General features: G+C 39.4%; 1 protein-coding gene across 1 annotated transcript in view; it reads right to left on the bottom strand.

The window, feature by feature from the left end:
* Positions 1–16,835, bottom strand: part of LOC126161613 (NFX1-type zinc finger-containing protein 1-like) — a 392,892-nt gene that overhangs the window by 215,329 nt on the left and 160,728 nt on the right. The window contains exon 6 of the mRNA XM_049917568.1: positions 1,492–1,635. Within this exon, the coding sequence (XP_049773525.1) occupies positions 1,492–1,635 (144 nt within the window). The remainder of the gene's footprint in view (positions 1–1,491; positions 1,636–16,835) is intronic.

Below are 16,835 nucleotides of genomic sequence, written 5' to 3'. Positions count from 1 at the left end.
GTTTGGAATGGAACACTAAACTAGCAGCTATATGCTGAGATCATGCCCAGCAGTTGACACTTGAGTCTGGCCAAGACAGAAGATGCCATAAGTGTAACTGACCATCCACACCCATGTGCCGTCCCCTCACTAGACCTCACGCCACAGAAAGGGGTGGGGAGAGAATGCTATTACTCAGCTATATACAAGGGTAGCTTGGAAAGTAAGTTCTGTTACGATTTTTTTCCATAGCACTACTACGACAGCAGTTCTACTCATGTGCAGTAGTACCTCTGGTTCAAGAAGAAATAATTGACCCCATTTTGTGCTTGCTCTGTGTTGTGTGTCATTCGTAGTGATTGTTTGTAATGGTACCATTGATCAAAAATCCCACCGTGTGTGAACTGAGATCTGTGATTCATTTTTTGAATGTTAATAACATTAAACCAAGTGATTTTCATTGAGAAATCTGTGAGGATTATGGAGAAGATGCAATACGTGCTTCAATGATGAGAAGACAGGTCTGATAAGTTAAGGAAGGGTATGATCAAGTGCATGACGAAGAGTGATATGGACATCCACCTGTGGTTTCTGATGAACTGGTTGGTGACTGATTTTTTACCACAAGATGAAATATACAGTAAGGATGTTTAATTGTGAGATTCTCAAGAAATTGCACAGTGCAATCCAGAACAAGCACAAAGATTGCTCTCAAAAGGTGTGGTTTCCAATCGTGACAATGCCCAACTACACACTGCTAATGTAATAAAACAACTCCTTCAGAGCTTTGGCTGGGACGTTTCCAGTCATCCTCTGTTCAGCCCCAACCTCCCTCCTTGCAATTTTTATCTCTTTCAGCATCTGAAGCCGTTCCTTGGTGGTAAGTGATTCAACAACGATGACGTTACCATATTGTTGACAACACAGGTGGTGACATTCTATTACAAAGGAATACATAAACTCACACCATACTATGAGAAATACCTGGAAAATTATGTGGGCTACACTGAAAAGTAATGTAAGTGTTATAGGTTTTTGTGAAATAAATTGGTTTTGCTATGTGTATTTGATTCCTTTTTTATTACGAAACTTATTTTCCAAACTACCCTTGTAGATGGGATACCCACACATCATCGACATTTCACCATAAGTTGAAGTCAATGAGAATGACATTCAACAAAAAGTAGCAGAATCTGAATGCAGTCATCCAGATGGAAGGCTGAGAAGATTTCATCAGCAGTACATGTCGGGAAAGCCTACATTCAAATAATCATATTTATGTTATATCCTGAATATGAAGTATTTTCAATGACACACTGCAGCAGATGAGACCATCACATGAGAGTGACATTAGATAACATTGTCTTGTCTCTCCTCTGCTGATTTTCATTTTCTTTTATCCATGTGCTTTTCATGGAAGTGAAAAATAATATGCATTCCACAATACATCAAGATTATATTATTCATTATCACTCATTGTCCTCATGTAATACATCTCTCCACAGTACTTACTTTCCTCATGTAATACATCTGCCCAGAGTAAGTTGTCAGTATAGTAATTTCACTTTCTGTGTATCCCTGAAGCAAAAGGTATCTGCAAAGAGCTACTAGGAATTCTGCTTCAAATAGGTTTCGACGACTGACTGTTTCAGTTACCTGAAAAATGAAAACAAATTTTGATTAAAAAAACTGTAATTCATAGACAGCAATCATACTGTGACATTTTAAACAGTTTTCTGTGAAAGGTCATTCGTAAGTATTTTTGATATAGCTGCTGGCGCATCTGTCTACTACAACACATATCTGTAATTTTCTTCAGCACTTTATTGGTGTGGCTATAAAATAATAATCATTCTATGCTCCTCCAAAATTTTTTAAAAATCCTCACTTTAGAGGAATAAATTTATTTCTATATGTTATTAACTTCAATTACGTCTGAAGTGTAATAATGTATGATATGTATTGCTCAACATAAATTATGAAAATAACTGCAATGGCAAAAGAATGATTCAAGAGGAAACAGAAATTACTTTGTGGACCACTAAGACTTGGCAAATGTTACATCTGGAGGGTTGCACTTTATGTTGTGGAGACCTGGACACTGATGAAAGAAGACTGGAAGCACTACAGATGTGGATATGGAGGAGAATGGAAAAAGTGAAATGGGAAGACTGAGTAAGGAATGAAGAAGTATTAAGAAGAGTTGGAGAAGAAAGGAACAGGACGAAAGTCATCAGAAAGAGAAAATGTAACTGGATTGGAGGGACTATTTATTGAAGGAAGGAATAGTAGGAATGGTGCAGGGAAAAAGGGGAAGAGGAAAAAGAAGGTATCAAATGCTGGACAATATTGAAGGGGAGAAATATTCAGAAATGAAAAGACTGGCTACGGACAGACAAAAGTGGAAGAGGCTTAACCAATGACAAGACCTGCCATAAGGTAGAATATCATACCACCACCACCACTAACAAGAATAGCAGATATGGCCACATGATAAATGAAGCACTGAAGCAGAAGTTTACAAGAAACAAGAAAAAACTAAGGCTGATAATAACATTACTGCTACTAAGTGTGTAATAAAGTAATGTAGCAGTGCAAAAAAATCTCTGGCAGACAGAAAGACAATTTATGTCAATAAGATCATAACATTGACAACAGTGAGCAGCTATCACTACTACTGACCAAATTAAAGTTATTAAATCCATGTGAAGTAAGTAAAATCATAGGAACACCACTCAGGTAAAACAAAGTAGTTGACATTAAAGTCTAGTACTATGTTGTATCAACAAAGTGATTAAAATTGATTTTTTTAGCACGGCTGGGCAGCTACGTAGCAGAAATTTTGTTCAGACATAATTTGCTCGATGAGTGATGATGTAAGACCATTAGCACGTTATAAGCAACTCAAAATCAGAATACTGGAGAGTCAGACAGAAATGGTGACACAGCCAAATATTTGTCCTTCTTTAGTGACAATTACTAATAATAGGTCCAACTAATAGACGGTTCACACAAGGATAGTAAGGGGCTGATGAGTGGAATACGTATGTAATTTATAGATTAGAGCGATGACCCCAATGCGATTAAACTCTGCCATTGCTACAGCAACATTAAGTACAATGCACAAAGCATGCATATTTGAACACAGAGATATGTAAACAGGTAGAATACGGTGCTGCAGACAGCAACACCTATATAAGACAACAAGTGTCTGGTGCAGTTGTTACATCAGTTACTGCTGCTAACAATGACACATTATCAAGATTTAAGTTAGTTTCAACTTGGTGTTATAGTTGGTGCATGAGTGATGGGACACAGAATCTCCCATACGACCATTTCACAAGTGTAACATGAATATCAGGAATACAGTAAAATAACAAATCTATTTCTGCAGCTGGAAAAAGACCCTGCAACAACGGGAACAAGATGACTGAAGAGAATCATTCAACATGACAGAAATGCAACCTTTCCACACATTGCTGCAGATTTCAGTGCTGGGCCATCAACAACAGCATGCAAATCATTCAATGAAACATCGCTGGTATGGGCTTTCAGAGCCGAAGGCCCACTCGTGTACCCTTGATGAATGCACAACACAAAGCTTTACACCTCGCCCGGGCCCGTCAATACTGACGTTGGTCTGTTGATGACTGGATGTTGCCTGGTTGGACGTGTCTCATTTCAAATTGTATCAAGTTGATGGACGTGTTGTAGTGATTAGAGAATTTCCATGTAAATTCTGGAACCACTTGACCTTCTGCTGCCTCGAACACATGATGTTTTAAAGATAACTGTGAGAGAGAGAGCCTATTTACTGTGCAACAGGTGTCTGTGTGTGCAGGATGGACGTTTATCGTGGGAAGACGAGTTGTGTCAAACGAGCGACACCAACAAGTGTTTGCCGCTGGCGCCATAGAATTGTATGGAGGATGCAAGGAGTAACTATGTATTATTCCTTGGCAGGAGAGTAATTGTGATTGTTATAGACAATTGAAACATGATTTGTCTAGAGACTCTCACTTACTCTTGGTGTTAGACTTGATAGAAGCAAGACCTGTTTTTTGAATTTCTGGTGGTTATTAAACGCATCACAATGTAATTATATTTAGTTGTATCTAATGGGTATCGGCACAGTTGACTTGCGAGAGTTTTTATGCTTATATGTGAAACTTATGGAGATGAAAATATACCTGAACTGAACTGAAAGTATGAGGGTACCGAGTTATTTCTATTGAGAGACAGAGCATTTGTAGTTCCTCTAACCAGCAATATTTTTTGGGAGAAGAAGTTGTGGTGAACGATGCAGCCATCCAGAGAAGAGGATTGGCTAAACGTTTCAAGTAAATCAACTGTAGAAAGACAAGTGTGAAGTCCGCAATCCAGTTTTGCACCACTTCTCATGTCTCCAAAACCATTAGAGTGCATGGGTATGGAGACGACCTCATGAATCCATGGACCCTACATGTCATCAGGGGACTGTTCAAGCTGATGGAGGCTCTGTAATGGTGTGGGCATGTGCAGTTGGAGTGATACAGAACCCCTGATAAGTCTAGATATGACTCTGATAAGTGACACATATGTAAGCATCCTGTCTCAACACCTATATCCATTCATGTCTATTGTGCATTCTGACAGATGTAAACAATTCCAGCAGGACAATGCAACACCCCACACATCCAGAATTGCTACAGAGTGGCTACAGGAACACTCTTCTGAGTTTAAACATTTTCGGTGGCCACCAAACTCCCCAGGCATGAACATTATTGTGCATATCTGGGATGCCTTGCAATGTGCTGTTTAGAAGAGATCTCCACCCTGTCGTACTCTTATGGACAGCCCTGAAGGATTCATGGTGTCAGTTCCCTCCAGCACTACTTCAGACTTTAGTCAAGTCCATGCCGTGTCAACTTGCAGCACTTCTGTGTGCTCGTGGGAGCACTACCCAATATTAGGCAGGTGTACCAGTTTCTCTGGCTCTTCAGTGTAATTAAGCATGCTTTTGGAGCCAATGGCTCATCCTTCAAGCAGAAGGATTGAAGAGGAAGGAAGAGGGGAAAGGAAAACGAATGGAGAAGTCTAGAAAAAGCGGTAGATTTCAGGAAAATCACCCAGAACCTCACGTCAGGTGAGGCTTACTGCACAGGACGAGAAGACGCGGTAAACCTCCCCTGACCTGTGGTTCTGGGTAATTTTCCCAAAATCCACACTTTTTCCTAGACCTCTCCAGTCTTTTTCCTTCATCCCTCTTCCTTCCCCTTCAACACTCCTTCCTGAAGAAGGAGCCACTGGTTCCGAAATCATGCCTAATTATAACCTTCTTTTATGTATGTATTCTGCCGCCACTTGGCAAGTAGATTTTTTATCTATCCAATTAAATTATTTTATCAAAAAAAGATGATTCGGGTTTAACACGCTATTGATGACAACGTCATTAGAGATTGCATGAGCTGGGTTTGGCGAAGTACAAAGAAGAGAATCAACCCTGTTCTTTTCAAAAGAACCATCCTGCTATTTGCCTTCAATGGAAACCTAAGTGGGGATGGCTAGGTGATACTGAAATCTAGTCTTCATGAAAGCAAATCAATCTGTCAACCACTGTGACACCTCACTCAATGAAATTAAGGTAGTTGCTTTCACGTACCACACAAAATAGTATGTGAGAAAATATGATCATCAAGAGTTTTGCTCACGCTCAGAAGAAATGACAGGTTGGTGACAGAAAATTGGGAATGATTATCTGCCCTGCTGATTGTAACACTGCTTTCTGATGACCAATAAAGGGAAGGCTACAGAAACAATACGCTTGTGCATTACTTCGCACAAGAAATTAGGCAAAAAAATTTCAGACTGAAAAACAAAAAAAACTCCACAACCAGATGGATCCCTGTCCCTGCCTTACGTGACCAATTAGATATCCACCCACATGAATTCTTATGAGTGATTCTTGCAAGGAACTCCTCCACCATGGAAGAATGCCGAGGTGTGATTTAAAGGGCAAGACAAGGATCCAATGACATCCAAATCCTAAAGCTGAATTTGTCATCTGAACGTTCTTAGTAATGTGCCTGTAAAACTATTATGCAAACGATTACAAGATTACAGACTGCTACACAGGATGAGCTCTCATCAGTGTACATTTAGAGAAGGCAAGTCACATGGAGACCCAAATAATAAGGCAATCCAGCAAGCGACGGACATTCATTTTGCATATGCTCTAATGAAGATGATTAATATTACAGGCATTTTCAATAACTTATTGTGGCTACCTTTCTTTGGTCAGCTCAGGGAATTGCAGTGTCCTATGACAATCTACAACTAATTGACAGACTACTACTGTAAGAGACATGCATATTTAATATGCCATGGAAAGGTAATGATAAATACCATATTAAAAGGGATCAGTGTGTGGTTCAGTTTTTTGGGATGTACTATTGGAGCCCATACTACGAAGTTATGTGACAATGGTAATGTACGCAGACTGACTGCATTCGCAGATGACATGTTGTTCATGTTAACTGGTGACTCCAGAAGAATAACTGAAGACAAATGTAATGCAGTGATGGTGTCCAAGGGTCAAATTTCACTAGCACCTCACAAAAATTAACTCCTGCTGAAACAGAACCTACTATACAATCCTAAAATAAAATTTAACAACGTAACAATTAGAAGAGTAATAACCAGATATCTAGGGGCATTCCTGGATGATTGTCTTAATTCTGCAAATCATATAAAGGAGAGAGGGGGAACAAAATTTGATGCAGAAAATTATAGCCATCATAAGCAGGCAATTTCAACTCCCCTTTAAACTAATCATAGCATAACACTAGCCTTATATTAGCATCAGTTGTAGGATGTAGTGCAAGCACTTACATTCACAGATTGTAGCTTACAAAACCACCTTCATTCCTTAAAAGAGTCCAATGAGGCGTACTACTAACATTGATGGACAGCTATTGTATGATCACAAATGACACATTGTAATTAATTCTAGGAATACATCCACTGTACTTGGATACTCAAGAAAAGGTGAGCCCTTTATTAGTTAAAGAAAGGCAATGAAATTAAAGTAAAAAGTTACCTAGTATGGAGCCCAATAAGAAAAAGTTCATACAAGATCACATATTATAACTGTGGCTAAATGAATGGGACACTTGAGGAACAGGCAGGATAATACACTAGTTCCTCCCTACACCCGGAGGAGACAAGAAATGACATGTCTTTACCAGTCAAGTGGCCTTATACATTAAATTACTGGTCATGGCCTGTATGCTGTATAACTGTACAAAATCAAAAGACAGATGAATGATAGTTGGGTCTGTGGTAGTGTGAGCACTCCAGAATACATGTCATATGACTAAGTGCTCTGTGTAGATGCAGCAGGTATTGGTCATCAGACATTAAGGATGTTGGATTCCAAAGTAACACTGAGGAACTTTCAACCTGATGCATCATTGATGATACTGCACCTGCAGTATCCAGGAAGGCCAAGGAGGACTTCATGGAGCACTCAACCACACAGCAGTATGCTGCCATCCTGACTATTGATCAAGAGAATGCACTGAGGTCAGTGACAACTGAATGGAACAATTTTCAAGACTTTCCATCATACTAGTACGGGTCACACAGAAGTGTAATTTCTAAGATGTTACAGTGAAGGATAGAATCACATATCACAGTGGAAATGCTGCAATGTGCTATCCTATGGTCAGGGAATTCAGCAGACAACGGCTGTTGAGCGAGATAGTAAGTGGGCGGATCCAATGGAAGAAACAACAATCTCCAGTTTAGACATACAGCTACATCTACATAGATATTTCGCAATACACCGTACAGTGTGTGGTGGAGGGTACCCCATATCACTATTCGTCATTTCCTTTCCTGTTCCACTTGCAAATAGAGTGATGGAAAAAACGACTGTCTGTATGCTTCCTTATGAGCCTTAATTTCTCATATCTTATCTTTGTGGTCCTTATGCACAATGTATGTTCAAGACAGTAGAACTGAAATTCTGGTTCTCTAAATTTTCTCAATAGTGTTCCTTGAAAAGCATGTTGCCTTCCCTTCATGGAAACTAATTTGAGTTCACGAAGCTGGTCTTTAACTCCTGCTTGTTGTTCGAACCTGCCAGTAACAGGTCTACCAACCTGCCTCTGAACTGCTTCGATGTCTACCTTTAATCTGACTAGGTATGGATCCCAAACACTCGAGCATGTCACACTAACATCCTATATTCAATTCAGCCTCCTTTACAGATGAACCACACTTTTCTAGAATTCTCCCGATAAACTGAAGTCAACCATTCACCTTCCCTACCATAATCCTCGACTACTTATTCCATTTTATATCACTTTCCAATGTTACGCCCAGCTATTTCAACGACTTGACTGTGCCCAGCAGAACATTACTAATCCTGTATCCAAACATTGCATCAACTAGAAGTTTTGTCTAAGTCATCTGGTATTCTCCAACAGCCACTCAGCTTCGATACCTTACCATACAGCACAATATCATCATCATCAAACAACCACAGACTGCTGTCGACCCTGCCCGCCAAATTGTTTATGTATGAGGTGCATTCAAGTTCTAAGGCCTCCGATATTTTTTCTAATTAACTACTCACCCGAAATCGATGAAACTGGCGTTACTTCTCAACGTAATTGCCCTGCAGATGTACACATTTTTCACAACGCTGATGCCATGATTCCATGGCAGCGGTGAAGGCTTCTTTAGGAGTCTGTTTTGACCACTGGAAAATCGCTGAGGCAATAGCAGCACGGCTGGTGAATGTGCGGCCACGGAGAGTGTCTTTCATTGTTGGAAAAAGCCAAAAGTCACTAGGAGCCAGGTCAGGTGAGTAGGGAGCATCAGGAATCACTTCAAAGTTGTTATCACGAAGAAACTGTTGCGTAACATTAGCTCGATGTGCGGGTGCGTTGTCTTGGTGAAACAGCACACGCGCAGCCCTTCCCGGACGTTTTTGTTGCAGTGCAGGAAGGAATTTGTTCTTCAAAACATTTTCGTTGGATGCACCTGTTAGTGTAGTGCCCTTTGGAACGCAATGGGTAAGGATTACGCCCTCGCTGTCCCAGAACATAGACACCATCATTTTTTCAGCACTGGCGGTTACCCGAAATTTTTTTGGTGGCCGTGGTTCTGTGTGCTTCCATTGAGCTGACTGGCGCTTTGTTTCTGGATTGAAAAATGGCATCCACGTCTCATCCATTGTCACAACCGACGAAAAGAAAGTCCCATTCATGCTGTCGTTGCGCGTCAACATTGCTTGGCAACATGCCACACGGGCAGCCATGTGGTCGTCCGTCAGCATTCGTGGCACCCACCTGGATGACACTTTTCGCATTTTCAGGTCGTCATGCAGGATTGTGTGCACAGAACCCACAGAAATGCCAACTCTGGAGGCGATCTGTTCAACAGTCATTCGGCTATCCCCCAAAACAGTTCTCTCCACTTTATCGATCACGTCATCAGACTGGCTTGTGCGACCCCAAGGTTGTTTCGGTTTGTTGACACACGATGTTCTGCCTTCATTAAACTGTTGCACCCACGAACGCACTTTCGACACATCCATAACTCCATCACCACATGTCTCCTTCAAATGTCGATGAATTTCAATTGGTTTCACATCACGCAAATTCAGAAAACGAATGATTGCACGCTGTTCAAGTAAGGAAAACGTCGCCATTTTAAGTATTTAAAACAGTTCTCATTCTCGCTGCTGGCGGTAAAATTCCATCTGCTGTACGGTGCTGCCATCTCTGGGACGTATTGACAATGAACGCGGCCTCATCTTAAAACAATGCGCATGTTTCTATCTCTTTCCAATCTGGAGAAAAAAAATCGGAGGCCTTAGAACTTGAATGCACCTCATATATAGAGAATAATAGCGGTCCTATCACACTTCCCTGGGGCACTCCTGATGATACCCTTGTCTCTGATGAGCACTCATCATCGTGAGCAACATATTGGATTCTGTAAGTTAAGAAGTCATTGAGCAACTCACATATCTGCGAAACTATTCCATATGCTTCTACCTTCTATAACAGCCTGTAACGGGGTAATGTGTAAAATGCTTTCTGAAAATCTAGAAACATTGAATCTGCCTGCTACCATTCATCCATAGTTGCAGTATATCACATGAGAAAAGGGCACGCTGTGTTTCACACAATTGATGCTTTCTAAAATCATACTGATTTATGGACATTTGATTCTCAATATCAAGAAACTTATTATATTCAAACTGAGAGTATAATCAAGGATTCCGCAGCAAACCAAAGTTTGGGATATTGGTCTGTAATTTTGCGGGTCCGTACTTCTACCCTTCTCATATACTGGAGTCACCTGCACTTTTTTCCAGTTGCTTGGAACTTTGTGCTGAGCAAGAGATTCATGAAAAGGGCGTCTGAGTTTTGCGCAAGTGATGGTTCCTGAAACCAAGCTTTTCAGTCTCAAGAAAGTTTATTATGTTCTATAACACCACAACTCTGTGAATGATCATACATTTTCTACATGTTTTATGAAGTTTGTTTTATTAGTTGTCCTGAATATTATTCTCGTAAATAAGTTGTCAAGTTACAAATGCTGTTTGTTATTTAAGAAAGAGAATATGCATGGAATGTTAACATTTTGTAAGTAGACACACTGGAGGCCAGGGAAAAGATATTGTCAATGAGTGTAATAAATTGTAAATGCATCATCACTCCACGTGCAAGCACACCCAATAACAGTAGCAGTTCAGGGTCACGAGGAGACGATTGGTGTTTTTCGGTTGTGTGTATTCACCGATGTGGCTATGCAAAAGTGCAAAAGAAAAAAGTCTGTTTCCGAAATGTCGAGCAGTGAAAACTGAAATGGTCGGTTTGGCGGATGTTTAATATGGGCAAGCTATGGCATTTATTGGGCACAGTACAAATGCAGCAAGAGTAATTTACATAACAAGAGTACTGTGGGCCCTTGTTATTGGCTATGGTATGGCAAGAAGATCAACCTCTGCCCTATTTTACCGCTACATGAAGCCACTTGACAAATCAATGGCATCAAAAGCTGAAGTAAATCTAAGACTATTTATAACTAGAAGTGTAATAGGCTGCCCAGCATAGTTGGAATTTTATTGCTTAAATAACATTGTTTTAGTGTATATTGTCACGTAAATAATTATCCTCAGTCATCATCAAAGTAGTATCCATTCTATCCCTTTGTATGAACTGAAATAATCAGAAAATGAACTGAAAATGAAATGAACATTAATTTATTAGATTCTCAAAACATAATTTTTACAACTTTTGGAAAATTATGTAATAATGTCAGAAACAGAATGATGCAAAAACCGGTATTAAATTAATTTGTTTGCTAAAAACAGAGTAACTTTCATAATTAAAAATTTACGTAACTTGGACACTGAATTTCATTGTGAAAGCACAGTTATAATTTATAGCCTGTGGCATAATTTATAACTTTTATTGCAAAGAAATATCAGAGTAACTGCTAGGTAAATGACAGTCCTTACCAATGAGTACATTCAAACAATCTTTCTGCTTGCTACAAGTATGACAGTCAGTGTTATTGTGAGTAATGCAACAAAAGTTTCTGTCCACAGGCAGTAAACAATCTTACTTTAGTTGATCTTTGAAAATTAATATAATGTGCTGTATGTGTTTACTATTGGATTATTATTTGACTAATATGACGTGTGGTATGAAGTACTTGAAAGTGTGCGTTAGGTAATGTTCCTACGTTATGGTAGCAATAACTATTCTTACACAAGATTGCTTATGAGTAAGTTCAGTTTCAATTTAATTATCCTTGTTCTGGTAAGGAACTGGTGACCGTTGGTTCTTTTCATTAACAAAAACTTTAAAAACTTTTTTTTCCAATTTTTCCACTAACTACTGTTAATTAAAAACTAGTTTACATAATAAAAATATATAAAGTTAACTGAACTTTGTTTCTAAACATCATTGCTAATATACTGAGCAGTGGGGATTCAGTTACAACTTCATCATTTCTCTCAGTTTTGCATTATTCTTCAGACTAGATGCCTTTTCCCACAGATTAGGGAGTTTAAGTGCACAGTCATACAGAAAAGCCCAATTAGCCAGAGAGGTGGGAAGGTTATAATTTGAACTGAGAGCATGTTCGAGAATTCTGCAGCAAACCAATGTTAGGTATATTGGTTTGCAAATTTTGCAAGCCCATTCTTTTGCCCTTATTATACTGTATATAAGAGTCATCTGTTCCTTTTACCAGTCGGTTGGGACATAGTGCTAGGTGAGAGATTTGCGATAAATGCAATATAGATAAGGGGCCAATGCTGTGGAGTACTCTTTGAAAAACTGAATTGGGATTCCATCCGGACTTGGCGACGTATTTGTTGTCAACTCTTTCAGTTGTATCTGTATGCCTAGAATACTTACTATGTCGTCCATACGGGTGTCTGGTTTATGGTCAAATGATGTTATGTTTGTATGATTCTTGTGTGAATAATTTCTTGAATGTGAAATTTAAAAATTCCACTTCTGTTCTGCTATCTTCAGCTGCCACATCAGACTGGTCAACAAATGACCCTAATAAATGAACATTAGAGCACAATCTGTAGTACCAACCACAGTATTAGAAGTTGAGTGATCAGGTAAAGAGGTTCATGGAATGAACTTTTGGAAACTATCCAACAAGCAAAAATAAAACTTGCTCAACTGCCACGAAATGAAAACACAGATGGAGGACCTCAGATTGCGACAGAGCCGTAGAATCCTGTATCCGAGCCTGGAAGTCTTGGCATAACCACAAAACTCCAGAGAATTGACATATTGTTTATACAAATGCAGAGAAAATGTCTACAAGTAGACACATTAAATGGGTACACCACCTCAAAAGATTACAGGAAACTGATAATGATTTCAAAAGGAACAACACATGAAATTTTTATAGGACATTTAGGGAAGAAGTAATGAACTATAATCCACCAAGTCTTTGTTTTCATTGCCCTGATGGATCACGTGAGACGGACATAAGCCAACTACGAAATCCCGAGGCAGTACTTCGAGCAACTACACAACTGTGAACCACCTGTAGATAAACCCCAATTTCTTTTAACTGAACGAAATCAAAACTCTTTTCCACATATGTGAGGCAATATGAAACATCATTTTATACTTCAAAAACACGAAAGCACCAAGCGAAGATGGTATAATCACAGAAAAGCTCAAGATCAGAGGTGAACTCTTGACTGACTGATTACAAGCCATCATTGTCAATACAAAAAACAGCAGACTCGGAAAATGCTTTGATCCACCCACCACATTAAAAGAGGGGATAAGATGGATCCAAACAATACCACTGTATTTCACTTCTACCAATTGTCTACAAAGTTTTCTCATGGACCCTGATTACCACACTGGAGCAACAGACAGAATATTTGACAGGTGAATACCAGGCAGGTCACCGACTGGGCCAATCATATGCAGAACAGATATGGAACCTCAAGATGATAATGCGACACCAAGAGTCAAACCGCACACTTGTCACTTACACAGACTTCAAGAAAGCCTAGCACTCAAATGACCACATCACCCCATTTTATATACTTCATGAATAAGGTGTGGATAATAAAACGACTATGTTAGTCAAACAGACTGTGACCAGACACGATCTGTAAAGAGAAACTTGTGCGTAAAACCTCCAAATCTTTTCACATTAGAGCTGGTGTAAGACAGCAACTGCGATCTCAATAAGATCATTAAAACTTGAGGAAAGAAATACTTGGAATAAGTACATGAACAAAAGAGAAATAATGAACATTCAGTGTCAATATTATGAAAAGGATAGACTGCTGCTCATCATATAGCGGAGATGTTGTCACAGACAGGCACAACTAAAAGATTGTCAAACAAGTAACCTTTTGGCCATAAAGGCCTTCATCCAAATTAGACAAAAAACACACACACACATGAACAAACACAATTCACGCACACATGATCACAGTCTCTAGCTGTTGAGGTCAGGGTGGAAGCAGTAGCGCATGATGGGAGAAGCAATCAGGGTGGTGATCTGGGTGCTGTGAGTAAGGAGGAAGCTGGGGCAGGGAGGGAGAGGAATAGCAGGGTAGGGGTGGGGAACAGTACAGTGCTGCTTGTGGGAGCATACAGGGATGAGGTGAAGGAGGGTAGGGCAGCTATGTGCAGTCAGGAGGTTACAGGGAGGGCAGATGGGGTACTGGAAAAGGAGAGAAGTAAAAAGATAGTGGTTACGTTGGTGAGATATATACGGTTGTATAGTGCTGGACTGGAAACAAGGAAGGGGATGGGTGAGTATAGGACAATGGCTGAGAAACAATTTTATCCTGTGAATTAGGTATTCTATTTGCGTATCACATACTCTAATAAGATTGTCAAGCACCTTACAGTACTGTTTGTAATGGGCTACTGTAGCTTGACTGTGACTACTTCTAACATTTTGATATAACTCCCACTTTGTTCTACATGATATCTTTATCCCACTATCCAGCCACCCAGCCTGCCTTTTACTGATACTACCCCATTTAGAACATTCTAATGAAAAGCAACTCTTGAAGAGCATGAGAAATGTGTTAAAGAAAGCATTATATTTGTCATCTATGCAAGCGATAAATGCAATATAGATAAGGGGCCAACGCTGTGGAGTACTCTTTGAAAAAGAAATAAGTTTTGACCCACTGACAACTACACAGACTAATTACAACATAACTTCATAGCCAAGATCTCGACAGGAAGGAATTTGAAACTTAGAAACACATGGGAGCTAGAAAGAAGACAGCCACCCTTGTAGAAAGTATTTGTGTAGCATTAGCATTTATTTTTGAATGTTCATTAAGTAATAGAAATACACACTTTTCTTTTATTATCCACAAATATGTGAGTTGTATGGCCTATGATTCTCCTTTGATAATAGGCTGTGATAGTGCTTTTTTTTTTTGGTTGCTGTTATTCACTGTACAGTTAAAACACTCTATCCAGCTTTGTTTATCCTCAACACACATGATGACAAAACATACTGTCCATTCCATTTGCGAGTTTCTCCTAATTTTCAATCAAAAGGCCTTTCTAGGGGGACAAAAATTTGTAGCATCCTTATTTCTCTTTCAAATTAATAAATCAGCTAAAGAGATCTTCTGTTGTGGCCCCTTTAATTTTTCTTTCTATTCTTCTACGCTTTATTCCGGACAGAAATTTACAGATACAATATACATCAGACTGATTGCAATAGGTTTCACATCTACCCACTGGAAGGATACTGTAATCGAAATCCTTGCCAGTGAGCTAACCAGCAGTAGACGCTTGCTGGTGAGCCTTATCTTCTAAAACTTCCTGTGTTTCCTGCCTTTTTTGGCGGACAGGACATCGCTGTGAAAAACACCAACAACGCTGGTGAGTAGCGATTGCATGAAGACAGTACTGAGGCAGACATCAGAGTAAACATCTACTGAAAGAATGGACACGAATAGATGGAATTAAGATAGAAAATGTTGAGTAGTGTATTGAGAGAAATATTTAACTGAAATAGGAATGTTGAATCATCTGTAGCTTTTTTCATAGTGAATCACTTTTTGGAATTTGTCAGTTTCATTAAATCAAATGAGTGTGATACAGTTAGACAGGTTTCTATTATTGAAACTTGAATAAACTACAGCAACGAACATTATCTTTTACTCCAGAAGAGCCCTCCCATTTTTTATGATTAATTTTATAGTAAATGATAACAGACATTCCAAGCACAGTTAGGCTGCAGTTTAATTTCCTGCTGTTGTAAGTCTCCTCCTCAAGGATCCTCCAACTGTAAAACCTCAGAAAGGCTGTCAGTTCACTTAAAATTATGGGGGGAAACCTTACACATCTACCTCCTCCATAAACCTTTCTCAGAAGCTAAGAGCTGGCCGGGGTGGCCGAGCGGTTCTAGGCGCTACAGTCTGGAACCGTGCAACCACTATGGTCACAGGTTTGAATCCTGCCTCGGGCATGGATGTGTGTGATGTCCTTAGGTTAGTTAGGTTTAAGTAGTTCTAAGTTCTAGGGGACTGATAACCTCAGAAGTTAAGTCCCATGGTGCTCAGAGCCATTTTTTGAGAAGCTAACAGTTAGTGACCTATTTCACAGATTTCTAACACCATATCAAATATTATTTCAGCTTATATAGCTTGCAGAGATTTCTATACGTCCAAATTGTGTCACTGCCTCCTGTTGACATATTGCCCTCAATCATCCAATAGGCTGTTAAACTTTAACCACTTTTACTGGATCACTTATTTCATAGAAATCAACTTCCTCCTCCTCTTTCAACTTGCAAGGACAGTTCTCCCACATCAAACAGGACTTTGGTGTATAGCTGCTATGATCTGACTGTAAACTGAAGAGCGAGCAGCACTTATGGCGGACGTGGCCTTTCTCAGATGTGCTACAACTGCCATATAAACATGTCAAGATTCAGTTTCCCAGACTATAGTGCAGCATGTGGAGATTTTCATAGATTCTTTTTGTGACCATTTCTTGGATTAATTAATTAGTTACAAATTTCTGTTTTCTGTACGGCATTTACTATGCGTTTGGACAAATATCAATATTCCTGGGGCATGTCAGCATGCTGAAATGTCACAGATTTAAAAGGTGTGCGGCTGAAGGACTGGTGTAGCCTTGTGAAACAGTTATGCATGGTTCTTGTGATTTGGTAGAATTGGGATTGCCTGATCCCTCTTCATTTTTCAACAGACTGTATACACACTCATGATCAAAAAAAAAAAAAAAAAAAAAAAAAAAAACCAGAACACCTTAAATGACTAAAGACAGGATGATCATATTCACAGAACATGTACA

This window comes from Schistocerca cancellata, chromosome 2, assembly GCF_023864275.1.
Source record: "Schistocerca cancellata isolate TAMUIC-IGC-003103 chromosome 2, iqSchCanc2.1, whole genome shotgun sequence".
NCBI lineage: Eukaryota > Metazoa > Arthropoda > Insecta > Orthoptera > Acrididae > Schistocerca > Schistocerca cancellata.
This window is presented reverse-complemented; position numbering and strand designations above follow the sequence as displayed.